This window comes from Carassius auratus, chromosome 22 (assembly GCF_003368295.1).
Source record: "Carassius auratus strain Wakin chromosome 22, ASM336829v1, whole genome shotgun sequence".
Lineage (NCBI taxonomy): Eukaryota > Metazoa > Chordata > Actinopteri > Cypriniformes > Cyprinidae > Carassius > Carassius auratus.
This window is the reverse complement of record NC_039264.1, coordinates 19,078,016-19,105,362: the sequence shown is the minus strand read 5'-3', so window position 1 is coordinate 19,105,362 and position 27,347 is coordinate 19,078,016. Positions and strand designations below refer to the sequence as shown.

At 38.7% G+C, this 27,347-nt stretch overlaps 2 protein-coding genes across 4 annotated transcripts; one reads left to right on the top strand and one right to left on the bottom strand.

The window, feature by feature from the left end:
• Positions 1-3,667: 3,667 nt before the first annotated feature.
• Positions 3,668-10,391, top strand: LOC113039916 (vitellogenin). Its single transcript, XM_026198081.1, has 28 exons — positions 3,668-3,727; positions 3,918-3,938; positions 4,054-4,205; positions 4,332-4,583; positions 4,672-4,833; positions 4,924-5,072; positions 5,163-5,313; positions 5,396-5,553; positions 5,627-5,792; positions 5,879-6,004; positions 6,102-6,320; positions 6,405-6,622; positions 6,701-6,798; positions 6,906-7,030; positions 7,105-7,206; positions 7,308-7,427; positions 7,538-7,724; positions 7,813-7,915; positions 8,000-8,185; positions 8,292-8,403; positions 8,494-8,683; positions 8,769-9,052; positions 9,127-9,171; positions 9,256-9,333; positions 9,421-9,627; positions 9,699-9,841; positions 9,936-10,074; positions 10,148-10,391. Exons 1-28 carry the CDS (start codon positions 3,688-3,690, stop codon positions 10,244-10,246), a joined length of 4,032 nt encoding a protein of 1,343 aa, XP_026053866.1. The 5' UTR covers positions 3,668-3,687; the 3' UTR covers positions 10,247-10,391.
• A 1,768-nt stretch (positions 10,392-12,159) lies between these two features.
• On the bottom strand, positions 12,160-27,123 carry LOC113039922 (afadin- and alpha-actinin-binding protein). 3 transcript variants are annotated; one of them, XR_003275105.1, is made up of 13 exons: positions 26,953-27,122; positions 25,350-25,496; positions 25,056-25,259; positions 24,869-24,979; positions 24,653-24,788; positions 23,357-23,432; positions 23,071-23,251; positions 22,830-22,977; positions 22,525-22,655; positions 20,131-20,304; positions 19,929-20,040; positions 19,691-19,834; positions 12,160-13,550 (listed from the first exon to the last, which is right to left on the bottom strand). XR_003275105.1 is itself a non-coding variant. In XM_026198088.1 (12 exons), the coding sequence occupies exons 2-12, from the start codon at positions 25,470-25,472 to the stop codon at positions 19,773-19,775; spliced, it is 1,446 nt and encodes a 481-aa protein (XP_026053873.1). In that variant the 5' UTR covers positions 25,473-25,496; positions 26,953-27,123; the 3' UTR covers positions 19,617-19,772. The 3 variants fall into 3 exon arrangements, 2 of the variants coding, with proteins under 2 accessions (XP_026053873.1, XP_026053872.1); XM_026198088.1 differs by lacking the exon at positions 12,160-13,550 and having other exon boundaries at positions 19,617-19,834; positions 22,830-22,965; positions 26,953-27,123; XM_026198087.1 differs by lacking the exon at positions 12,160-13,550 and having other exon boundaries at positions 19,617-19,834.
• Between the last annotated feature and the right edge of the window lie 224 nt (positions 27,124-27,347).

The following is a 27,347-nucleotide window of genomic DNA, read 5'->3' as shown; positions in this document are numbered from 1 at the left end:
TTGGATTGCCCGTCTTTTTCCAAACCCATTGTACAGCAGAAAGTGTTTATTTCTGCAGTCTAATGGGAGATAGAGTCGAAGGTTCGCACAGCCTCTCAAGGGGTAACGCCCCCACCCGGATGCCCACCGGGTCGGTTGTTTGTGCCAGAGGCTTTAAGCTCCTAAATTATCCGATGGGGTCATTATTCCAAAGTAGCTTGCCATCCTGGGGTTAATCATACCAAGTTTCTTGTTAAACAATAGTTTTGGTGGCCAGCCATGGCTCGCGACATTCATCTTTTTGTTTTGGCTTGCTCTGTCTGTGCTGTTTCGAAGTCTTCCAGTCGACCCCCTGCTGGACTCCTTCAGCTTTTGTTAGTTCCTATGAGACCCTGGTCCGCAGTTTATATTTTCTGGATCTTATTCCTCGCTCACCTGGGATTCCTGCGCTGGACCTCGAGTTTCATCTGCAGTTATGCCATCTTCTTCCTACGTTTCTCAGTGCTTGCTATACTGAGATATGCAAAATAAACCATTTTGTCCTCAAACTTAGATCTCGAGACTTGATCATTGTGACAGAATGTGTCTGCATGTGTATGTGTGTGCATGATTGTGCTTGCAAGTTTTTAGTTTTTAGTTTTTGTTAGGGTTAGGTTTATGGTTGGGTTCACAATGGTATGATTTTTTTTTTCTTTTATGCATCCCCATAAATTATCCATAGGCTTTTCACTCAAAGAGTAACACTGAAGACCAATTATTAGACAATGTACTGTATATATGCAACTGCCAAAAAATAAATTTCCTTATAAACACTGAATAACCATTTACAATGCATTCCACTTTCAAAAAATACATTTAATACTGCTCACAAACTGTATTTTAATTAGAGGTGGGCATAGATTCAATTTTTTAATCTAGATTAATCTCACTGTAATCTTGGAATTAATCTAGATTCATCTAGATTGAAATGGCTCATTTGAATTCTGCCAAAGGCATTCAGAATATGTTTGCTACCCAAATAAAATAATGTTCTAAAGTAAGTCTTTTAGAACAGGTTTCTAAAGCCAGTTGGTGCATTAGACCAGGGGCTGTTTCCTGTTTTCAAAATGGTTTCCATTGGGAAGCTTCTTAAAAAAAATTCCCTAAAGCAAACCCGGTGGCTTCAGATGCATCCATGTTAGCACGTCATGTTTGATGTGGTTATTTCTGGTGCTTGGGTGTCATGACGTCATTACTTGGCATGGCCGCCATGTTGATGGCCCCCTTTACTGCTACTCGGACTACTGTTCAGTTACTAGACGTACTCCCTCTCATCCGTGTGTCTTAATTTGATTGATTAAAAATCTATTTCAACCATGGTGAATCGTTGCTGTATTGTGGGGTGTAACAGCGCAACATATAATCGCCATGGGGAAAATAAAATGAGAATGGATTAAATTTCCCACCGCTTTCCTACTTGGAGGCGCTACCACGGAGACCATAATATCTGAATATTCATTTATATAGCTTAGGTCAACATTGAACATTGAAAATAAGGGACATTTCCTGGGTTACTCATCCAAAATACGGGAAATTTCAACATTCTTCTTTCTGTTGCTATCCCTCTGCTGACAGCAAAAATCCGTACTACAAAACTGCTGCATTAACTAACGTTAAGCGATTTGTGAAGCTAGGTCTAACATGACTTTGCTTACAGATTGGTGTGAAATCGTGCTCTCACAACAACCATGCTGTTATCTTAAAAAGCCCAACATCATGCTGAGGTTGCTTTCAAGTAAGCAAAACGATGCTTTGAAAACATTTGTTCGCTGGAAGGGCAAGGATTAGCAACAGGACAACAGCACAGAAACTTGACAGATCTGATGGAGGGGCTATCGGGATATTTAACAGGAAAATACAAAAATGGGAAGACAGTGGGAAAAGAGCTCAAATACGTGAGAACCCCGAAAAAAAAAGGGAGGGTTGACAGCTACTAACTACACTTTTGAAACACATAGTTATATCAAAAAATATCAAGGTGAAAGTCACCATAGCTCGCCTAATATAGACCCAGCTCTCAACCCAACTTTGAGAATAGAAAAAACGGCGATATTTTTTTTTTATCGCCCGATAAGAGTTTCCCATTAACGCAGCACGTTAATGCAGATAACGGCCCACCACTAATTTTAATGCAGCAAAATTCTCAATAAAAAAGTTTCACTTGTATATTTTTTAAGACAACAGGATGAATATGAAATAGAGACTGAAAGCAACCCGATAAGACTATCAGCTTTCCATTAGATGTTAATCTGCACAAAAATCCTGATTCATAATCATGACGTCATCTAATCAAATACACATAGGACTGTGTTGTGATTTCGGCTATATTTGCATTTAAATTATAGTTAGAAGTGACAGAATATCTTGTTTAACTGAAAGCGCTGCTTCTCTCAGAAGCTTGCTGAACAAGATCAGATGCAGAAAGAGGTGTGCGCACTGGTGATGGTCGGGGGCCAATGCATGAATTTAGCCAGGATGCCGAGGTCACACCTCTACTCTTTTTGAAAGACATCCTAGGATTTTTAATGACCACAGAGAGTCAGGACCTCGGTTTAATGTCTCATCCGAAGGATGGTGCTTGTTGACAGTATAGTGTCCCCATCTCTACACTGGGGTGCTAGGACCCACACAGACCACAGATTGAGCACCCCCTGTTGGCCTGACTAGCATCTCTTCCAGCAGCAACCTAGTTTTCCCAGGAGGTCTCCCATCCAGGTACTGACCAGGCTCAGCCCTGCTTAGCTTCAGTGAGAAACCGGCATTGGGCTGATATGACTGCCAGATAATAATAATAATCATATGGCATCATTTTCTCTAATATTTTTTATCTAGGGCTAAAAGCACTTCATTAAAGTATATATATATATATATATATATATATATATATATATATATATATATATATATATATATATATATATATATAAAGATAGAAATTAATATTTATGGTATCTGAATATATGATGTCATCTTTAAATCAAATTATTTAAGTGTAAGGTGCCATGCTCAATGGTAATGAAGTCTACTGCTACACTGCTACACTAACATTCACAATAATACAATTTCTTAACGGGTTTAATAAAAGTAACTTGATTTATCCATCATAAAACTGTCCACAGATCACACCACATCTAGTTACAAAGTTCATCCAATGTTTTGCAGTCTTACATTAAAATAAATAAACTAATATGGACTTTAACAGTTTTTTTAGATTGAGGGCCAGGGTAACCTAACCTGGAACTGATATCTTATATTGGCCCTCAAGCCAGGTCTGTTAACAAAATATAATATTTGTATAGCAAACTACAATAAAAATGTAGTTTTCTGTATTATAGCTTACTCCATAGCTAACTATTAATAAAAACTGTATTTTTGTTGATTCAGCATTGTTTTATGTGTATGACAAAACTGGAAAAAATTATTATTATATTATATTATTACTATTTGAATATAAAAATCAATGTAGGCATGAAGAACGTCAATATGTCAGGCCAGGTTAACCTAATCTCTTGACTAATATTTATGTTAAAGTAAGTTGACAAGTTTTTTTCTTGTTTGATTTGATATGCAGTTAAAGACATCGGTCAATAATTAATTTTAATACTTGGTCAGCAAGAAATCACTATAAAAGGTCTGTTTCTCTGAAGTGTTCTTTACAAACCATCAGCCATGAGAGCTCTTGTGCTTGCCCTGACTGTGGCCCTTGTGGGTAAGTCAAAATATATTTATACTGTATATATATTTTTCTTATTTTATCTCTTTATATTTATGAAAAAATAGAACCTCTTGAAATGACTCTCTCTCTTTCTATATATATATATATATATATATATATATATATATATATATATATATATATACCAATAATTTGTTTTCTTTCTTGTTTTCTTTCTTTTCAGCAAGTCAACAGATCAACCTTGGTAAGTAATATGACTTGAAAACTGAGTTTGTAAGTGTTAACTTACACTGCATTACTGCTTAAACTTAATGGTCATAACAACAGACTTAAATAAAAAATACTCTACCCTTTTTCAGTCCCTGAGTTTGCCCCTGATAAGACCTATGTGTACAAGTATGAGGCTCTACTCTTGGGCGGTCTTCCTCAAGAAGGTTTGGCCAGAGCAGGTATAAAGGTCAACAGCAAGGTTCACCTCAGTGCTGTGACAGAGAACACCTTTCTGATGAAGGTAATGATTTAGAACTGTAGAAATTGTAAGATTTTCACACTTAAAGAAAACAACAACAAAACGTATGCCATCATTGGATGTTAAAAGCAAAAATGCCCTCATTTAAATGGAAAATGTCCCTTACAGCTCATGGAACCTGTAATCTACGAGTACGCTGGTATTTGGCCCAAGGATCCATTTTTTCCTGCCACTAAACTCACCTCAGCATTGGCTGCTCAGCTTCAGATTCCCATCAAGTTTGAGTATGCTAATGGTGTGGTTGGAAAGGTATTTGCCCCTGCAGGAGTCTCCCCTACTGTATTGAACTTACACAGAGGTATCCTCAACATCCTTCAGCTCAACCTCAAGAAGACCCAGAACATCTATGAGCTGCAAGAGGTGAGAAAGTAATCCTAAATACATTTATAAAGGCATTAAGAAAGCCTTTTTGAGTTCTGCAATCTTATTTTTTGACTCATCCTTCAAGGCTGGAGCTCAGGGAGTGTGCAGGACCCACTATGTCATCAGTGAGGATCCAAAGGCCAACCACATTACCGTAACCAAGTCTAAGGATCTGAGCCACTGCCAGGAGAGAATCATGAAGGACGTTGGCTTGGCATACACTGAGAGGTGTCATGAATGCACAGAGGTAATGAACAAGACTGGAATGACTTGAAATATTTCCTCAACAATATAATTTTTTTAATGTTAAATTCATCACATAATTTTCGCTCAACAGAGAATCAAGAGTCTGATTGAAACTGCAACTTATAATTACATCATGAAACCGGCGTCCGCTGGTGTACTAATCGCTGAAGCAACAGTTGAGGAAGTGCATCAGTTTTCACCCTTCAATGAGATCCATGGTGCTGCCCAGATGGAAGCAAAGTATGACTGATCCTTTGTGATAAATACGAACTAACAATATGCCCAACACATTTCATTATGTTGACTTTCAAAAATAATTATTTGTTTCAGACAAACCTTGGCTTTTGTTGAGATTGAGAAGACCCCTGTTGCTCCAATCAAAGCTGATTACTTGGCCCGTGGATCCCTGCAATATGAGTTTGCAACTGAGATTCTTCAGACCCCCATTCATCTAATGAAGATCAGTGATGCTCCAGCCCAGGTATTACTTTAACTATATCAGAGTCAAATCCTTTGAAAACTGTTGAAGACATCAACTGAGACTTGCTCTTACTCTCTTCTAGATCGTCGAGGTCCTTAAGCACCTTGTTGCAAACAATGTGGACATGGTCCATGAAGACGCTCCACTCAAGTTTGTTCAGCTCATCCAGCTCCTGCGTGTTTCCACCCTGGAGAACATTGAGGCTATCTGGGCTCAGTTCAAGGACAAACCAGCTTACAGGTACAGTTTATCACCAATAAATTTATATTATATTTTTTTATTATGTATATATTTTAAACAATGACTCTGTTAGGCGCTGGCTCCTGGATGCTCTTCCTTCTGTTGGCACACCAGTCATTGTAAAATTCATCAAGGAGAAGTTCTTGGCTGGTGAACTTACCCTTCCAGAGTTCATTCAGGCTCTTGTGGTTGCTTTGCACATGGTCACTGCTGATCTGGAAACAATGCAATTGACAGCTGTGAGTAAATCTAACTATACTCAAAATGCCGTTCTTCAAATCTTGCCCAATTCAAATTAATATATTTTTTTTATCTTGCTGAACAGAGTTTGGCTACACACGAGAAAATTGCCAAAGTCCCAGCTCTCCGTGAAGTTGTAATGCTTGGATATGGTTCCATGATTGCCAGGCACTGTGTTGCAGTTCCCACTTGTTCTTCTGAGCTCCTCAGGGTAAACAATTCAAGTTTTACATTTTACCTATTCAGATTTTTCAGATTTTCATTTACCTTTTCAGATTTTCTAATTGTATGTGCCTCAATCTCCTCAGCCCATTCATGATATTGCTGCAGAGGCAACTTCTAAAAATGACATTCCTGAAATCACATTGGCTCTTAAAGTTCTGGGCAATGCTGGTCACCCTGCTAGTCTTAAACCCATCATGAAGCTCCTGCCAGGACTGAGAACTGCAGCTACATCTCTGCCCCTTAGAGTCCAGGTTGATGCTATCTTGGCCCTGAGGAACATTGCCAAGAAAGAACCCAAACTGGCAAGTGTCAGACATTGTATGAATGAATTATTGTAAATGGTCCATTTTCTCCCAATAATAAACTGACCTTGTTTCTTGCCACAGGTTCAGCCAGTGGCCCTGCAGCTTGTGTTGGATAGAGCTCTCCACCCAGAAGTGCGCATGGTTGCTTGTATTGTATTGTTTGAGGCCAAGCCATCAGTGGCTCTTGTCTCCAGTCTTGCTGGTGCTCTGAAGACTGAAACCAACATGCATGTTGTGAGCTTTGCTTATTCCCACATCAAGTCCTTGACCAGAATCACTGCTCCTGATATGGCAGCTGTGTAAGAAAAGCAAACCATTTATAAAAAATTTCATATATAATTTCAAGTGAGCATTATAATAATGGTTGTTTATTTCAGTTCTGGTGCAGCTAATGTTGCCATCAAGCTCATGAGCCGCAAGCTAGACAGACTTAGCTACCGTTTCAGCAGAGCCCTTCAGCTGGACTTCTATCATAGTAAGTTTTGCTAAATTCTCAAGAAAGCTAACACATGAAGTGTTGGGTGTTTATTAAAATGTATAAAATACTGCATCAGTGATATTCTTACCTATGTCTCTGTGCAGCTTCACTCATGGTTGGAGCTGCTGGCAGTGCCTACATGATCAATGATGCTGCAACCATCCTGCCCAGAGCTGTTGTAGCTAAAGCACGTGCTTATCTGGCTGGAGCTGCTGCTGATGTTCTTGAGGTGGGTAAAAAAAAATCTGATTCAAGGTTTAAAAAAAACAATTCAGCCTTCACTCAATCCCTTATCTCAAACAGATTGGTGTGAGAACTGAAGGAATCCAGGAGGCTCTTCTGAAATCTCCTGCAGCTGATGAAAGTGTTGACCGTATCACAAAGATTAAGCGCACCCTGAGAGCAGTATGTTTTCATGTCCAATGCATGTTATAATTTATATTTATAAGCAACATTACAAACATGACACAGGCAAAATGTGTATGACTTATGTTTTACCCCTTAAGCTCACAAATTGGAAAGACTTACCAAACAATCAGCCATTGGCTTCAGCCTACATCAAATTACTTGGACAAGAAGTGGCTTTTGTCAAGATTGACAAGACCATCATTGAAGAAGCTATACCGGTATTGTGTTGAAGTTTATCTCTTCTCTATCATTACTATGTATTTTTGAGATCTTTCTTACAAATAATTATCATAATTAGAAATAAGATTCTCATTAACACTATCCCCAGATTGTGAGTGGAACCAAATCACGTGAAATGTTGAAGGCGGCTCTTAAAGCTTTGCAGGAAGGAATTTCCTGGCAGTATGCCAAACCTCTGCTTGCAGCTGAAGTGCGTCGTATCTTGCCAACAGCAGTTGGTTTGCCCATGGAGTTTAGTTTGTACACTGCTGCCGTTGCTGCTGCAAGTGTCAATGGTATGTTTTTTCTTAGAATCTTAAATCCTTTTCTTCTTATATGTTGGGGTCGCCACTTATGTTGATGTGGCTCCTTTCTGCCTTTTAGTTAAGGCCACCATTACACCTCCTCTCCCTGAGGAGATTGAGACCATGACTCTTGAGCAGCTGAAGAAGACTGATATTCAACTCCAAGCTGAAGCTAGACCAAGGTACACTTTTACAGCTACATTCATAGACATGAGATATAATGCACATAACAATCCCTTTACAAACAATCTCCTTTATTCTTTCAGTATTGCTCTCCAGACCTTTGCTGTGATGGGAGTGAACACTGCCTTGATCCAAGCTGCTGTTATGGCGAGAGGAAAAATCCGTACAATTGCTCCTGGAAAAGTGGCTGCAAGAGCAGACATTCTCAAGGGCTACTACAAGGTGGAGGCTCTGCCTGTTGAGGTTCCTGAACATATCGCTGCTCTGAGGTATTGAAACTTAGTGATGCCAGTTTAGCAAACATTTTGAATCAATTATTAATTCATATTGTTTCTTAAAAGTGAAATGCAAGTCACCTTCTTCTTGTTCTGACAGCTTTGAGACTCTTGCTGTGGTCAGAAACATTGAAGAGCCTTCTGCTGAGAGGATTGTTCCTTTAGTATCTGAGTTGGCTGTGCAGAATTCCCAGACATCTGCTGAATATATGGTAAACTTTGAACACACATGCAATTTAATTGTGTCAGTATGTGGAGTATTCATTTGCGTCATATTGTAAGAACTTATTTTTTCTTTACAGTCATCTGAGAATTCCAATGAAGTTCCTGGGAAAGCTCCTGCTCCATATGACAAGACTCTCTGTCTTGCTGTCCCATACATTGAAATCAAGGGATGCGTTGAGGTGCACTCTCGCAATGCTGCTTTCTTCAGAAATACTCCTCTGTTCTACATAATTGGACAACACTCAGCCCGTGCTACAGTGGCAAGAGGTATACTTACAGAATTTATTACATTCATGAAACTCAATAATTTTCAAATAAAATGATAATTAAGGGTCTGTTGCTTTGGCTATAGCGGAAGGTCCTGCAGTTGAAAGACTGGAGCTTGAAGTCCAAGTTGGTCCTAGAGCTGCCGAGAGGCTCCTCAAGCAAATCAGTCTCATTGATGAGGAGACTGCAGAAGGAAAGGCTTTCCTGTTGAAACTGAAGGGCATCCTGGAGACTGAAGATAAAAACAGGAACTCTTCTGAAAGCAGCAGCAGCAGCAGCCGCAGTAGCAGCAGTAGGAGTAGCAGCAGCAGTAGCAGCAGAAGCAGCAGCAGTTCAAGCTCCTCAGGGTCCAGGTCTCGTGTGACCAAGGTGAGGACAAAGGAGATCATGATGTGTCATTAATCTGTATATTCATTTGCACTGAATACTTTATTTATTTTCAGACTGCCACCATCATGGAGGCTTTTGGGAAATTCCACAAAGATAGGGTAACTACTGAAAATATTTTTGTCAACAATATAGTTTCTTTATATCAGATTCTTATCATGTTTAAAACATTATTTTGCTTGCAGTATTTGGCACCCCATGGTGACTCAAAGAAAGTTAGCAGTGGAAGTTCCGGATCTAGCTTTGAGCGTATCCAGAAACAGGTGAATCAATTAGTCTAATTTGTTTGGTCATAATAACACAAAACTCTAACTAAAATATAATCATATCTGTATGGTTTATGCTAACAGGCTAAGTTCCTCGGAAATTCAGTTTCTCCTGTTTTTGCTGTCATTGCCCGTGCTGTGAGAGTTGACCACAAACTGCTGGGCTACCAACTTGCTGCTTACTTTGACAAACCAACTGCAAGAGTGCAAATTGTTGTTTCTTCCATCGCTGAAAATGACAATCTGAAGATCTGTGTTGATAGTGTTCTGCTGAGCAAGCACAAAATGACTGTAAGTGTTGAAGTGTGATTAATTGTAGGGAACAATTTCTTCTCAGGTTTAAGCATAACTCTGTTTTTCAGGCCAAGCTTGCTTGGGGTCCAGAGTGCCAGCAGTATGCAGTCACTGCTAAAGCTGAGGCTGGTGTACTGGGTGAATTCCCTGCTGCACGTTTAGAGCTGGAATGGGAGAGGCTGCCGATTACTGTCACCAGCTATGCTAAAAAGTAAGGTTCATCGGAACAGAATAACTAATGTGTCGTGTAGAAAATGGCACTTGTTTCATTTTCTACTCTTCTCTGTGTATCCTGTCACAATTAGAATGTCCAAACACATCCCCATGGCGGCTTTCCAGGCGGGATTCAGACTTGAAAGAGTAACGAACAGTGAGAAAGAGATTGAAATTACTGCAGCCTTGCCAACTCAGAGGTCCTTGAATGTCATTGCAAGGATTCCAGAGGTAAAATAATTTTCCTTCAAATTATGACTGAGATGAAAAACACTACTAATAAATTTTCATCCTCCTGCTCTAGATGACACTGTCAAGAATGGGTATTCCACTCCCCTATGCCATTCCCATCAATCCAGATGGATCGTTTTCCATTCAAATCGATGAGGACATTCACTCTTAAATTCAGAAACAAATAAAGGAAGAATATGAAGAATTACATTTTATGTTTAAGAAAATGTGTGCTGTACTTACACGTGATAGATTGGTTTTTCACAATTTAATTTTACCACTCTGTGATGTGACACTAATAAAACCCTGCAAGTTAATGAGTTGCCAATTGTTTTCACTTCACAGTAAATTCTAGCATTGCTTACTGATTGTTAAATAATGTGAATATACAGGTGGAATGGCATTTTGGAGAAACTTAAAATAATTGAATAATAATTATTTTCTATTCTAATAAGAAATATATATTGGAACACATACTAGATAATAGAGCAATACTAGAGCAATAACAATTAAAAGAAGGATGGCAGTTCTCAGACTACCACAAAAAAAAAAAAAAAAATCAAAGACATTGATTGGTATTTTCAAGAGCCATGAGCAAAGCAAGAAAACCTAGGTTTACATTAAGACAGGAAGTGTTAATCCTGAGAATTTTTTATCCATAAATCTCCTTTGCACAACTGACCTTTTGGTAAGCCCTCCTCTTGAACACAGATGAGCCAGTGGCAGTTGCATGAGGACTGGAACTCAGACGTCTTTAAATTTTAGCACCGTAGAAAAACATTGGTAGATCCTAAGCTCTTATTAGTTTGATGGGGTTTACACTACAAAAAAAATTAAAAAGATGTGCTTGGGGCACTGATTCAAGGTATCCTGAGTGGACAGGCAATGGAATTTGAAATTCATATTGTAATTGTGCCTCAGCAAGGTATATCTGGCTAATAGTAGTCAATGTTAACGTACATACCAAAATGGCTAACTGTTTTTGCGTACTTTAATACAAAAACACAAAAAAGGTCTACATTTGCACGTAATGCAGTTCTAATTTTATTGTACTAAAGTGCAACTTTTGACACAATAGATCACTTGATTCTTATGAATGTTAAGGAAGCAGACGGACAACCAGGTAAGCAATAGTGAAGGTGGTTTATTTTGAACAGCTGAGTGAAACGTCTGCAAAAGTTGGTGAATCCAAGGAAATTCTGGAGTTCTTTAACCGTGGTCGGTTCTGGCCAGGTAGTGACTGCAGCCCCCTTCCTCTCATCCATGCGGACCCCCTGTCGGGCCCCGACTTATTTATGCCCCTAGGGCCGGGCTTCGGGCCAATTTTCACGTTATAGCTCACATGCGGGCCGGGCCTCGGGCCTTTTTTGGGTTATCCTTCTATTTATATTTTTAGACATTACATAAAAAAATGAGAAGTTGATGCCGCCGATAGAAAAACAAACATAGAAAGACATTTCATAACCTCATAACTTTCATAATCTGATAATTCAACCAGTTATAATTAAACTGACATACTGACATGACAGTCTCGCGCACGCGCGCTTTTCCGTCAGCGCGACCCACGATTACACTTCACTTATATCCACTTATTGTAGTAGTAGCTATTATAGGCCTCTAAAGTAATGTAAATGTAAACAGCACGAGACCCTGCTACCGCAACTGTCAAGACTGGCTCGCTCTGTGTTTAGTGTCCCGTCAGCAGCAGCAGCGAACGTGTCTTCAAGCGCAGCGGGAAGAGTGATAGAAGAGAGGAGGACTGGGTTAAAACCTTCCTCTCTGGAGGCTATTCTTTTTCTCCACGATGCTCTGTAAGAGACTGTTCTAACTTTTCATTTTTGAGGTAAGATTAATATTTAATTAATTTTTTTGTTTAGATTGTAGGCTATTTCTCATTTCGTTTGCGAGCGCTGTTGCGAGCCTGCCTCAGTATTTCAATTTTTTTTTTTATTTTACTCACTGTGGTTTAATAAACAAACATTTATTAAACTAACTGTCTGTGTGATGTAAGTGTTTTATATATGGATTTTATTGTAGTTTTATTGAAAGGCTTAATTGATTAAATATGTTTTAGGCTACTCGCTGTCGGCTCGGCTGTTTAACGTTAATCGTATTTTTTTTTTTTAAATGCTCCAAACATTTTTCTAAATTAACTTGATAAAGAAATGAAAAGAAACATAACACAAAACTGCCACCTTTTTTAATCGTTGCAAATAGGGCAGGCTCCCGCTGTGTAATAAAATAAATAAATAAATAAATAAAAACACGGGCTCGTGTCGGACTCGGGCTGATAATTCTGATGAGCTGTCGGACACGGGTCGGGCTAGGGCCTGAGCGTCTCGGGCCAGGGCCGGGCTTGGGCCTAGATTTGAGGCCTGTGCAGGGCTCTAATGTCATCTATATAAACGACCACGAAGCGATGCAGAAACTCCCAGAGGACTTTGTGTATGAAGTTTTGGAAAACGGAAGGGGCGTTGACTAAACCACAGGGCATAACCAGATATTCATAGTGACCAGTTGGGGTCACAAAAGCGGTCTTCCATCCATCCCCTTCACGTATTCTCACCAGATTGTATGCGCTGCGGAGGTCCAACTTAGTGAAGATGGTAGTAGATCTAAGTTGTTCGAGGGCCGCAGGGCCAAAAGGAAGGGGATATTTGGATTTGATGGTGCTTTGGTTAAGGGTTCAGTAATCAATGCATGGCCATAGCCCTCCATCCTTTTTGGCCACAAAACAGTTCAACCGAACATGTCCACTGGCTCCACAATACATACACAGACCCCGGGTCAGCCTCCTCTGTCACTCAGCAGCGGTAATTTTGCCAGATTCAATGATCATGGGTTCTGGTTCTGGAGGGCTGGCGGCTTCAGATGGGCGGAGGATATAGAGTTGGTTGCATCGTGAATATTAGGGAGCATTGAAGCAAAAAAACATTGCACTCCTCCGCCCCGCCAGAGCAGGGCGCCGGTCGGGCCATGGGACTGGAAGATGCGGTGGCCAGAGAAGTGCTTGGTGGTGGTGGTGCCGGTGGTGCAGGAGGCATGATGGTAGGAGAGGATGTTAATACCCTCTTCAAAGAATCCACCACCTCTTGGAAGGGATCTGGAACACTCATGCTGTTTTGCTGTCGTTTTAGGTCCGGGCTTCTGTTAAGGAAGCAGATGGACAACCAGGTAAACAATAGTGAAGGTGGTTTATTTTGAACAGCTGGGTGGCAGAATGAATGGATGTGGAGGAATGGGTGAGTGTCACAGTTCTAGTGTGAGGAATCCTTGAGTTCGACCCGTGAATGGATGACAGTTCTTTCCGTAGTAGGAACAGCGAAAAGCGCTTGCCAGGATGGGTTTGGACTGGGGTTGTGGAGGATGACAGACTGATGGCACACACACACACACACCACTGACAGGGCTGACTGGATTTAGGCTCGCACACTCCTGGAGAAAGGATCTTGACAGACTGGGATCTTCAGCGACTACTGGTAAGTAAACACAAGAACATTTGATTAGTGACACTCGCAGAGAGAAGCACTATGAGTCCGCTTCGAACAAACGAGCCCGGACAATGAGAGGTGCGTGGGGTGTGCTTATAAAGCAGAGTGGCTGATGGAGTGCAGGTGTGTATTGTCAGAACTCAGGTGACTGTGATCGCTGGGTGATTGTGGTGGAGGAACCTGGCCAATCCGTGACAATAAAGCACTTATACCATTTAATTGGAATTAGTGGGGCTGTTTTAGAGTGGTTCAAGTCTTATCTGTAAAATAGATCATTTTCTGTAAAGTATGGTAACTTTGTTTCAACAACAGTGCCTGTTACTTGTGTGGTCTCGGACTAAATCTAAAATATCTTAAACTGTGTTCCAAAGATGAACAGAGATCTTACGAGTTTGGAACAACATGAGGGTGAGTTGTTCATTAAAATTTTTCGGTGAACTAACCCTTTAATTCTCAAGGAGGACATTGGCAGCCAACATGCACCAGTGTACACCAACCAGTAATTATATTTAATCATACCCTGCGGTACATGAACACGGGTTGATCCTGGATTCTATCATCTGCCATTGTGCATTGTGATTGTGATCACTCACATTGTGATCTTGTAAACCCTCGCTTCCAAATTCATCTTGTCAATTTTTTAATCCAATATCTCTCTATTTATGTCTCAATCGAATGCTCTTTGATGAGAGTTGGTCCTCCTGTGTCCAAAAATGTATCGAAAAACTTTTTGGGACAAGGTTTTTAGTCTCACATTGCCAGACCTTCAGACTGAACGATGGGGTTTTTTCTATGGGGTTCAGGTCTGGTGAGTTGGCTGTCCAGTCAAGCACACCAACAAAAAATGGTAATTTAACCAACTTTTGGTGATTTTGGCAGTGTGGGCAGGTGCCAAATCCTACTGTAAAATGAAATCAGCATCTTCGAAAAGCTGGTCAGCAGGAGGAAGCATGGAGTGCTCCAAAATTTATTGGTTAACAGGTGCAGTGACTTGGTTTTCAAAAAACACAATGGACCAACACCAGCAGATGACATTGGACCCCAAATCATCACAGACTTTGGAACTTCACACTAGATTTCAAGCAACTTGGGCTATGAGCTTCTCCACATTTCCTCCAAACTCTAGGACCTTGGTTTCCAAATGAAATACAAAACTTGCTCTCATTTGAAAAGAGGACTTTGGACCACTGGACAACAGTTCTTCTTCTCTTAAGCACAGGCAAGACACCTCTGACGTTGTTTAGCAAATTCCTTGACACATCTTTGTGTGGTGGCTCTTCATGCCTTGACCCCAGTCTCAGTCCATTCCTTGTAAAGTGAATTCCTTGTGAAATTAATGCTTGTGGATTACCCTCCTTGTGAAGGTTGTCAGTGATTGTCTTCTGGACAACTGTCAGATCAGCAGTCTTCCCCATGATTGTGTAGCCTAGTGAACCAAACTGAGAGACCATTTTGAAGGCTCAGGAAACCTTTGCAGGTGTTTTGAGTTGATTAGTTGATTGGCATTTCACTATATTCTAATTTGTTGAGATGAATTTGGTGAAATGGTGGGTTTTTGTTAAATGTGAGCCAAAATCATCACAATAAATACAATACAAAGACTTAAAGGGTCAGTTCGTCCAAAAATGAAAATTATGTCATTAATAACTCACCCTTATGCTGTTCCAAACATGTAAGGCCTCCTTTTATCTTCGGAACACAATTTAAGATATTTCAGATTTAGTCCGAGAGCTCTCAGTCCCTCCATTGAAGCTGTGTGTACGGTATACTGTCCATGTCCAGAAAGGTAAGAAAAACATCATCAAAGTAGTCCATGTGACATCAGAGGGTCAGTTAGAATTTGCTGAAGCATCGAAAATACATTTTGGTCCAAAAATAGCAAAAAAACTACGACTTTATTCAGCATTGTCTTCTCTTCCGTGTCTGTGTGAGAGAGAGTTCAAATCAAAGCAGCTGGATTTCCGGTTCGCGAATGAATCATTCAGTTCACCAAATCGAACTGAATCGTTTTATACGGTTCGCGTCTCTAATACGCATTAATCCACAAATGACTTAAGCGGTTAACTTTTTTAATGTGGCTGACACTCCCTCTGAGTTCAAACAAACCAATATCCCAGAGTAATTCATTTACTCAAACAGTACATTGACTGAACTGCTGTGATGAACACCGAGCCGAGCCAGATAACGAACAATAGACTGACTCGTTCACGAGTGAAGAACCGTTTCTGTCAGACGTGTCCGATTCGTGAACCGATGAGCTGATGATACTGCGCATGTGTGATTCAGCGTGAAACACAGAGCGTCTGAACTGAACTGATTCTTTTGGTGATTGATTCTGAACTGATTCTGTGCTAGTGTTATGGGTGCGGGTAAACCGAAGGCTTGAATCAAGGGCAATCATCGCCAATGACGCCATTACGTTGAGCGCAAAAGAACTGGTGAACCGTTTTCTTCAACCGGTTTATTGAATCGAACTGTCCCAAAGAACTACTGGTGATCCGAACACAGATGCAACCGGTTCTTCACTCGTGAACGAGTCAGTCTATTGTTCGTTATCTGGCTCGGCTCGGTGTTCATCACAGCAGTTCAGTCAATGTACTGTTTGAGTACATGAATTACTCCGGGATATTGGTTTGTTTGAACTCAGAGGGAGTGTCAGCCACATTAAAAAAGTTAACAGCTTAAGTCATTTGTGGATTAATGCGTATTAGAGATGCGAACCGTTTAAAATGATTCAGTTCAATTTGGTGAACTGAATTATTCGTTCACGAACCGGAAATCCAGCTGCTTTGATTTGAACTCCCTCTCACACAGACACGGAAGAGAAGACAATGCTGAATAAAGTCGTAATTTTTGCTATTTTTGGACCAAAATGTATTTTCGATGCTTCAAAAAATTCCAACGGACCCTCTGATGTCACATGGACTACTTTGATGATGTTTTTCTTACCTTTCTGGATATGGACAGTATACCGTACACACAGCTTCAATGGAGGGACTGAGAGCTCTCGGACTAAATCTAAAATATCTTACTGTGTTCCGAGGATAAAAGGAGGCCTTACATGTTTGGAACAGCATAAGGGTGAGTTATTAATGACATAATTTCCTTTTTGGGCGAACTAACCCTTTAAATTACTTCAGTCTGTGTACATTGATTTTATTTAATTTGAGTTGAATTACTGAAATGAACTTTTCCACGACATTCTAATTTATTGAGATGCACCTCCACGACAGTCTAATTTATTGAGATGCACCTGTAACTATTGCTTTTCTACTGACACAGTAGTTGACGTGCTACAATTTACTTTACAATTAGTTACAAGTTACTTTTTTACCTTATTTTACAATGTTACACCATAAAAGGTGTACTTGTGGTAACTGTGCAAGGATGCACACAGAATGCAAGAGTTTTGTGGAAACCATAGACTGTAAAAAAAATAACACGTCAGCATCAAGTTTGCAACACGAGTTTGCAACACGAGTAGTTCTGGCTTCACATTTTTACGCAAGTCACAATGGCTCGTGAAAAGGCACAGCTACTTTATGCAGGCTGTGTGCATTTGACTGTGGATTTAAAACGTATATGGTAGTATAGCCCCCTAGACCTCAGTTATCATGAAAAAAGCCAGGAAATTTCAATTTTAACAAAGTGGGACCTTTAATAAAACATCATATGTGAAAACGTTAAATGTAATCAATTTAAACTTTTTTCTTTGCAGTTAGAACCCTGTGAAAATAGTTGTACTATTACCCTGTTGTTGTTGTTTTATATATTAAAATATGAAACTAATTATTCCACAAGTTACTTTCTTTATTTGAATAAAGCATTTTGAAACACTGCATATAGAGTATTATACCATAGCACTGCAACTTTATAAGCTTATTTCTTAGCATTATTAGCATTGTTTTATATCTAAAATCCATTAATTTTATAATAGGTTCTTAGCATATTTAAGTATGATAACTTGACTATATTAATGACTATATTAATTAATATATAACCTTATTATGCACTCTTTCCACATGCAACAAGAAAACTTTGGTTTAGGAGTTGATGTAAACAATGATGGTGCATGTTGGTATACAATGATAAGTGACAAAAAAAAAAAAAAAAAAACATTACATGAAATTTAGGTTCAAATGCAAAAGCACAATGTAATCAGTGGACAAACCATTTGACCTAGATTAAAATGCATTATTATTTACTATTTAGACTGAAGGGTCCTTAATATACAATATATTCATTAACAAAAAAATAAGTTACTAAAAATGAACTGTGGGTAAGGTTAGCCATAAAAGCTATAAAAACACAATATGAATTATAAATAAAAATGCAATTTTTTTTTCCAGAAAGATATTGATGATAATCAATAATCAATCTATATTATGATATTTAAACAATGCTTTTAAAACATAGAATTCTAAAAAAAATAGATGCTCATAAGATTTAGTAGCCATTATTCTTATAACCCAATCACAAATTGACACAAGACTCTATTTAAAGGGGCGGTTGACTGCTTTTTTTCTAGGCTTGATTGTGTTTACGGGGTGCAGACTAAGGGTGCTTTTAAACATGTAGATTGATTGCTTTGTTCCAAAACAGGGATTCAAATTATAACAATGTTGCTTTTTATTAAAGGTGCGGTTTGCTTTCACACGGCAACATTTCTAAATGGACCAAAATTGTAAATACAAATCATGTGCAAGTAAACTGTCCTCTCATTGTTTAAAGTTCCACAGTTTATTTTCCGGGAATTATGCTAACCAGATGGAATCAGCTTTGATGGAACTTCTACAGCTTCAGGGGCTTATTGAATATATATATATATATATATATATATATATATATATATATATATATATATATATATATATATATATATGGAGAGAGAGAGAGCGCTCTCGTTTTATTAATTTAGACAAGAATTAGTCCAGGATTTGTCGGGAAAACATTGTTAAAATGCAACTACTTACAAAGAGCAATAAGACGGCATTATAAAATGAAAAGGGGCGCTTTGATTTTGAATGACGAAGACGTGCTCACCCACAGACATTCTACTGTTTTTCATGGAACTTATGTGATTACCCATTATACATTACAATATAGCCTGGTCCATTGGACCGGATTGATTTTTCACTACAACCGAACCGCTCCATTTTCAATTGAGCCAAGACCACATCGTTCAGGTGATCTTGGACCAATTGTTTTGACATGGATCCATGCGTGATTGCCATGTTCTGAGCTAAGGGTAAATGCACCAGGTTCTTAAACAATGGGCCAGGTGTGAAAGCACCCTAACATTTGTTGCTTCGAAAAAGAAAAGAAAAAAAACATAATTTACATAATTTACCTTTATTCTGCACTACTATGTCCTTTCTCCTATGAATGCTCTGATGATTTCCTTCTTTTACGAAACCCCTTCCTCAAAAATACACAATTGGCTGAGATTGGCTGGCCGTCCCAGTGTGTTGTGATTCACTCAACTGCCTAGTACACATCTAGAAACTTCACACCCCTCACCTTAGAATGCACTCCCAGTTGTATTGTAAACAATGGAGTCATCAATAATGCTTGTCAATTTGAGCCCATTGAAACCCAGATAATATTAGTGAAAAGGATCGTGATAAGCTGATTATCTGAGTCAGGTTATAGAGAGAAAGAAATGCAGAGGATAAATTTTTGAATTTTGCTGCTTTAGAAAATTGATATTAAAACTTGTGAATCAGTTTCATATTTCATATATTTTGTGATTCATATATGAATAGATTTTTTGGTGCACCCCTAGTTTTAACAACATGCCAGCAACTCTTCCTCTTCTGTAAAGAAGCGCAGCACGGCCTCACCCCTTTGTTGCATATTCCCGGGAGAAGGGTTTATGTAAATGCATGGGTTTGTGATGTCACCAACCCGGGAAGAGGTTCAGTGTAGTCCCTATGAGCCATATTTGTAGGCACTGAACTGCCAGAATTTTAAAAGACAGTGTCTACGTCTGCACAGTGCTGTAACTTTGCAGATATTGTTTATGCCTAAAGTTAAAAGAGTGAAATAACAAATCAACCACACCTTTAATATTCATGTACATATGCTAAAAGTTCTTCATAAAGATACTTGCAGACTTCATTCACATTCATATTGGTTCCTGGTATCTCTCCTCTGGTGTTGAAAAAAAAAAAGTAGGTTCATCTGCAAGCAGTTCCATGGATGGGATTACAGATGAGATTTGCTCACTTTACCAGAAATTGAAATGAGCTTTTCTTCACGACCAGAATCTGACAAAATCAGGAAATAAATAAAAAAATCATCAAGATTAGTTTTATTTCAAAGAGAAATTAAGCTAGCAAGAAGGATAAACTTATCACTCACGCTTTGAAAATTCATCAGCCATTCGACTTTGTGGTTTCATCTGGTCTGCAAATGTTGTGTTAAGAAACTGATGTTTGATCCACATTGCACGATCATCCTCAAAACATTTCCTCTGAAGAGAAAAAGAAAAATTTGATGATTAAAATCAGGATAATTAAGAGCTTAATTCAGAAATGCATTAAAGCCAATTATAAGCCAAAACCTCGTGGCCCAATCTGATGGCAGCCTCTGTGAAATTTCTCCTTTCCATTTCAAAATTTTTCCTCTGTTCTTCAAACACTTTCCACTCTTCTTTCAAGCGTTCCTTCTCTTCCAGCATGTAAGAGTCATTCAGAACAGCTGCAGTCTCCTCATCACAGGGAGTGTTGAGCTGTTGCTGTAAAAATTAAAACAATATTCATATTACAGACACGTTCTTCAGATTATGTCGGATCGGTGTGCCTTTCGGTGTATGCTAACATTAGTTAGCACTTGCTTTTGCCGATTGAACATTGTTGGATCTTGGAAGTGATGTACTGTAAAAAAAAATTACTCTGGCAAACCCCTTTTGCAAGTGTTATCTTTAAAAGTGTAAGAAAGCATGTCTCCTTGTGTTTGCTTGTGATTTTAAAGTGATGGTTCACCCAATAAAGACACGATTTTAAAAAGTGGAAAGTGGATTAAACTTCTTAATCAAGGGAAGAAGGAGGCGGGAACCGGCGGACAATGAAATCAGACTTTAATAATAAAATAAAGACAAAACAGCATGACAGCCCCTCGCGGACGACTGCCACGCACAAACAAAAACCAAACACAAAATAAAGTCCAGGACTGATCCTCTCTCGTCCTTCACTGTCGTTGCTACTCTTTTGTATCCTTCCAATCTCCTCTCTAGGACTCAAGACCGGTGGGACAAGCAGTTGTCGCTCATTTCCATACACTCCACTGGCCTCGCTCCATCCCCCCAAAAAAAAGTTGGTCAAAAGGTAGAATCTAACCCGGGTCAATCGCAGCAAACCATCTACACCACTGAAGCTGTTACTAAACTATCGTCTTTTGTAGTAATCTTACATTGATGGACGGAGTAAGTGTAAATAGCCTCTGCCAACAAGGCGCCCTATTTGCACTTTGGGTAAAAAGACACTCTGTTTTTTATTCGTGAGCTGTTCTTTTTAAGTCAACTTATTTTCAGGTCACCATCATAAAAGCCCTGTAAACACTGTCACAGACACAAAAATACATCTTGAATTTCATCAAGCTGAATACTCACTAACTGACACAGTCATCACGTTTCCAGGCCATTTCAAGTTTTATTTTGACGTGACACAAAGCAGTGATATCTGAGTGAGTGAATTATTTACTTACTTTATATTTAGACAATTACACCATCGTTTGCTGGTCCCCAGCATGGGATGCTGGCTGCTGGTCCTTAGTATGAGATGCTGGTTGCTAGTTTTCTGGTCCCCAGCATGGTGAGCAGGTGTTCTGGTGGACCAGCATAAGGTATGTTTTGCATGCTGGGACCAGCTTGGGATGCTGGTGTTCTGATGTTCTGTCTTTTGGGTACTGGCTCTTATCGAATACCCGGTTCTTAGAAATTTGGAACCGGTTCTAAAATGGAGCCGGTTTTCGATACCCAACCCTAGACATATGTGACTTCCCAGGTAAGTATGAAAGTCTTTAAAAACAATAGGGGTTGAACGACTAGTGATTTTTTTTTTAAGTCGACTGTTATGTGTTGAAAGTCGAGTCGAAGTTGACTAGTCGCTGATGACGTCATTAATGAACATAAGCTTAGAGTTGTGAAAAACACCTTGTGCACAGCTAGAGCATGTGACAGAGCTCTGCGTACATGGTTATCGTTCCTATAACAGCTCATTTTTATCAGTTCTTTTGTCTCTGGGTCGTTGCTATTTTGTTGAGAAATCACAGAACAGTGCTGACCGTACGTTTCTGCGCTGAATGGTTCTGTGTGCGAGCGATCTCCACATGATGTACGAGCTACTTTCTGTAGCATGTGTGTGTGTGTGTGTGTTACAGTGCAGTAGTGCATTAGATTAGAACAGCGATTAACTTACCTGCACAATCAGCTGTTTAGAATGTGCGTTCTCCCATTCAATTTCGAGCATCCAGTAATATAATCACACATGCATGTGGAGTGCTTCCACAGTATGTATGTATTTGTTATTTTAACTGTTTGGAAATGGAGCATAAATGTGGTCTTTCAAAGATTTATCCTGTTGTGCCCTCTACAGGACAGGCGACTAGTCGACGTCAAGCTTAAAGCGTCATGGCAGAGCATTGAAGTCGACTACTCGACTAAAAACAACAACTTTCAATTTTAAACTTTCATTATCAAGTTGTTCAACAAATTCTAACTGACCCTCTGATGTCACATGGACTACTTTGATGATGTTTTTCTTACCTTTCTGGACATGGACAGTATACCGTACACACAGCTTCAATGGATGGACTGAGAGCCTTCGGACTAAATCTAAAATATCTTAAACTGTGTTCCGAAGATGAACAAAGGTCCTACAGGTTTGGTGAGTCATTAATTACATAATTTTCATTTTTGGCTGAACTAACCCTTTAAGGAAACCGTGCCTGTACTTACTTGGAGAAGTTGCTGTTGAGTCTGAATGAACTCTTTACACTGCTGGATTTCTAGTTTGAGCCTCTCCATCTCCTCTTCATGAAGTTGTTTGGAGATCACCTCTTCACTGTCTCCATCTTGCACCATGGATGCTTCAACACAAAATACAACACCTTTCACTGTATTTTTATTTTTACAACAGTTTTGTGTGTCTAATGGGTAACGTTCTGTGCATTAGGTGATAAGGCTGCTCAAGAAATAAAGTAAAAGACAGTGATAAACTAATTTCTGTTTGCCTTAAAAAGTATATGAATGGTATCCTTTACCTTGGCTGTCTAATCTCTCAACATGGTGCTTGAGTTTCCTCCACTGCTGACGAATGCTGTTGGTGAGTTTCTCCCGAGCATGATCACATGACATCTCATGATGTCTTTTCAAAAGTTCATCTTCATCAGAATTTGTCTGCAGAGTTGACTGAACCATTAGCAAACACAATCATTAGCAAACACAATCAATTATGAGCTGTATCATCAAATGGTTGTTATGGACATGACAGTCATACTGTACCTGATCCATATCATTGCTTTGCTTCTCTTCCTCTTGGCTCATCTTCTTTGAATTTAAAACCCCCACCATTTCTCGTTTTACTTGCTGAAGCACCTTCTTCAGCTCTGTGTTTTCCACCATTAGCTCCCTCTGACGGTTATCAAATTCATTAAGAAGAGTTTTGTACATATCTCCCTCGTGTCTATATAAAAAAATGTTTAAAGTTGTCATATGATATTATAGTGAATGGGAACTATAAATATAATAATTAAAATGCCAACTAACAACCAAACTGATTTTCTTTTACCTGGATTCAGTTTTTCCGGTTTTCCAAAGACATCTCCTACCATCAGACCTTCCAATATAATTCAAAACTTCCATTCCTAATAAAAAGCAGAAATTATTTGCAAAAGATTTTGAAATGATATTAGGGTCACTAAATAATTACACATTTTCCTTTTTGGGTTAATTGTTTCCTTATGCAAATAAAGTCAAAAGTGAACTTCACTGGTTTTGAGTGTATATCAGCATAAACACTGTCATTCAGAACAGATGCATCTGATTAAATGAGATGGAAATGACTTTGTTACAAAATAATTCACATAAAGACTATTCCTGTGAACTTTATAATTATCCATTAGACAGTCCAAAGACAAAATGTATTATTACTCCATTGTTTTTAGACCTGCTCAGATTTCGTTATTGCATTGGCCCAATTTGAATTAAGAGCAAAGATCTGTTTAAATGCCGAAGGGAGCTGCGTTTGAATTATGGTCGTTTTTTTCCTAGTTGTAGTGATGTTCACACTCGCGTGCTAGCTTTTGAAAACTTTAGAATCAGCTGCAGGGTGGGATTTGCACTGAACAAGGAAGACTTCCGCCACTTAATATGTTCGTGTGGAAACACGAAAATTTACCTATGTTCCACACACAAAATATTGCATTCGGTCATTCGGTGCACACGTGCACCGTACCGAAAGCCCTGTACCGAAACAGTCTGGTATGAATACACGCACCGTTACACACCTAATAAACACGGTTCAGTTTCTTGCACAGACCGATCGCTTTGTGTCTTTACACATCAATTTTTTCGTCACAAGCCGCAGGGTTTAATTTGGTTTTGTTTGTGTACATTTTATTTGTATGTTTTTATTGTATGTTTAAGTCTTGATTCCCATCCACTTACATTATAAGACTAATAGACTGCAACGGTTTCAGTTAAACATCTTGGTTTGTGTTCTACTGAAGAAACAAATTTACCTACATCTTGGATGCCCTGGGGGTAAGCAGATAAACATCAGATTTTCATTTTTTAGTGAACTATCCCTTTAACCGACTGAATGCTAGTGGGTGGGACATATGGTGAGAAGATGACTATTCGTCGATGCGTTGCTCTGGTGGCAGTGTTTATGCAAATGTCTGTGCCCAGGTGATGTCAGCTTACACCTCAGTTCCAAAAAGACATTTTTGGAGCTTGATTAAATAAATGCTGGAGATATGAAACTCCCAGGATGTTTTAATGCTACGAAGACCTCTTATATGCCAAAAGATCAAGGCAAATTAGATTTCTCGAGTCATGACCCCTTCGAAATAAAACATATTACCTTGTTTATTTTCCTTTTTGGCAATGAGTAGTTGATTGAGGCGCTCTTTAACTCTGTTGTGCTCCCTTTCTCTTCTCTTAATGTCATGGTTGTACTGTGTGGCACGACTTGCAATGATACCCTGCAGCCTTTGTACCTATTAAAGTAAAAAGCATTTATGATTAAAGAAAAAAAAACAGTATATGACATCAGAGCTTACTCTGTCATTTTTCATACCTCTTCTTTTGTATCTTTTAGGCAATTTTGCAAAGTCTTTACATTTGTTTCCAGCTGACGCTCTCGCTCATGCAAGCGCATGTTTTCCTTTTTCGAAAGTTCAAGCTGGTCCTGCAAAACAATGAAAATTCATAGTAATAATGTAATAAATGTAATAAAAAATAAAAGTGTGATTAAAAAGCCACACCTTTAGCCTGGAGTTGGTGAGATGTTGGTAGTGGAGGTCACTGCTGGACTTGAGCTGCTCCACCTCCAGCTCCTCCATCATTCCAACAGCTCGACGGTGGAGCTGAAGCAAGTCATATATGTTGTTTAGGGCAACCACAGCATCCAGATCACTAATGCTGTCTGAGTTTTGGAAAATTGGTGGAAAACACAGGGACAACAACTCCTGTGAATGGAAAGAGTGGCAAGTCCATCAACAATTTGAGATTGAAGTATGTTCAAAAGACAAGTTGTAAAAAAATAAAAGTCCACCTACCTGATTGATGTATAGAATGCACTCAGAGACATTCTCTTCCGTGCAGAAGTTGCTTGAGACGTTGAAAGAGCTTAAAGGCAAAGGAGGCGTGACAGATGCCGTGTAGAGTCTTGAAGGAGACATTGTAGTCAGTAATGCCTATATGTTCTAAAAAAAAGTACAAGAAATATAAACATAAATAGTTAGAATAATAGTTAAAATAATGCAAAAATCATAAGATGCACTATTAATTTTAAAGATTTGTCTCAAGTACATGTGGTACTGGTTCTGAGTGAAATGGAATACTGCTCTAAATTAGGTTAGAAGGGGACCTGTTCTTAAAATAACTTTCCACGGTATTTTGAGTCGCGTAATCTTTCCCTTTCCCCAAGAGACTTTGGTTATCTGGAGCGCCAGCTAGAATCTCTTATTTTCTTCACCCATGTGCTGAAAACTTGAATAATATGCCAAATGCAAATGTTAATGATTGTTAATGATATGTTATTTACTCAACCTTAGCACTCTTAGCACTCAAATGTTACTACATTTGTCAAGCTCCACAAAGGAGAAAAATGGTAACACTATAGCTTAGCTACTAAATCTCACTATATATGTTTAAGGTTATATAGTTGCTCTAATAGCATGCCTGTATTATTAACATATTGGCTGTTTTTAGTACTTATAAAGCACATATTGTGCATCACCATATTATACATCCCTAATCCTTCCCAATACCTAATCCTACCTTATTAACTATTAATAAACAGAAAATTAGGAGTTTATTTTTAATTTTTTTTTCTGCTGTGATGCCATAGAAGAACCATTTTGGTTTCTCTAATAACCTTTCAGTGAACCGTTCATAAAATTAAAAGAACTGTTCTAAGTGTGAAGAACATTAAAAAAATCTAAAGAACCCCTTTGCACTATAAAGACTTGTTTTGTGGAATGGAAATGATCCATGGAACCATCAATGGCAATTAAAAAGGCTCTATTTTTTTAACAGTGTACAGTCATTTCCACTGTTTTTTAAAATTAGATTTTACTATTCCATTAATTGGAAACTATAAAATCCTAAATTTAATTCCGATTTGTCAATGAGTGTGGTAAAACAAAACAAAAAAATTAAAATAAAGCAAAAATAGGGCACGATGTTAATATGAATAAATTTTCATATTTATTTTTATAGGTGTTTTTTACTACAGCTCTATCAGAAAAAATGAGTACATTTTTGAATGACAGTTTACCAAATGACAGTGCATGCAGATTGCAAACAGCTATGAAACTTTATAACTATACAATAAATAAATGAATGCGTGAATGAATAAATACATGGATAATAAAAATTCATTCTAAATAAGTGAGTACTGAGACAGTGTATAAACGCATATTCCACTAAAAAACGAATTAAAATATAAAAATCCGTGATAAAGCTACAGTTTACACACCTAGAGCACACCATGATGAGATATAAAGTAGGTTAAGGTGAACAGAAGGATTTCTGCCGAATTTACACAAAAAAAAGTGCATGAGGATAATGCGCCATAAAAGCGTTTCAGAATATCATTTAGATGTCGTGGTTAACAAATGAGATATTTGAGTTGCAAACCACCAGAGGTTCACTTACCGCGTATCTTTTGGCATTCAAGAGCACTCGTGAGGTTTGTCAGCATCATTTCCCGACATGCGGCACGGATTGATACATCTTTCCCAGATAATTTGCGTAATAAAGTGTCCTATTGTGGCACGTCGTTACATTGATGCAGGCTCCTGCAGCACAACCTTGAACGAAAACACTCAACAGCGAATGCGTTACCATGCAACGAAAACGAGGGCCTGTCATTGGCTGAGCTCATGCAGAATATCCACCAATAGGCGTCGTCGCAGTCAATGCAGGGGATAACACTAAAATAGGTTAGTTTCTGTAATAAAGTAATGTAGTTTATTATAATATAGTTATAGTTTTAGTAACGTAGTGCTAAAATATAGTTTATCACCGCAAAACTCAACATTTATAAGAAC

Excerpts from the sequence above, each read along its gene's own strand:
- LOC113039922 (XM_026198087.1), bottom strand. The coding sequence starts at position 25,472 with ATGTCTCCTTCAAGACTCTACACGGCATCTGTCACGCCTCCTTTGCCT. Across the intron at positions 24,789-24,868 it reads TAAAAGATACAAAAGAAGAG|GTACAAAGGCTGCAGGGTAT; the intron begins GTATGAAAAATG and ends TTACTTTAATAG. Across the intron at positions 20,041-20,130 it reads CCATCAGATTGGGCCACGAG|AGGAAATGTTTTGAGGATGA; the intron begins GTTTTGGCTTAT and ends TTTTCTCTTCAG.
- LOC113039916 (XM_026198081.1), top strand. The coding sequence starts at position 3,688 with ATGAGAGCTCTTGTGCTTGCCCTGACTGTGGCCCTTGTGG. Across the intron at positions 6,005-6,101 it reads GTTCTTCTGAGCTCCTCAGG|CCCATTCATGATATTGCTGC; the intron begins GTAAACAATTCA and ends CAATCTCCTCAG. Across the intron at positions 9,334-9,420 it reads TTGAGCGTATCCAGAAACAG|GCTAAGTTCCTCGGAAATTC; the intron begins GTGAATCAATTA and ends TTATGCTAACAG.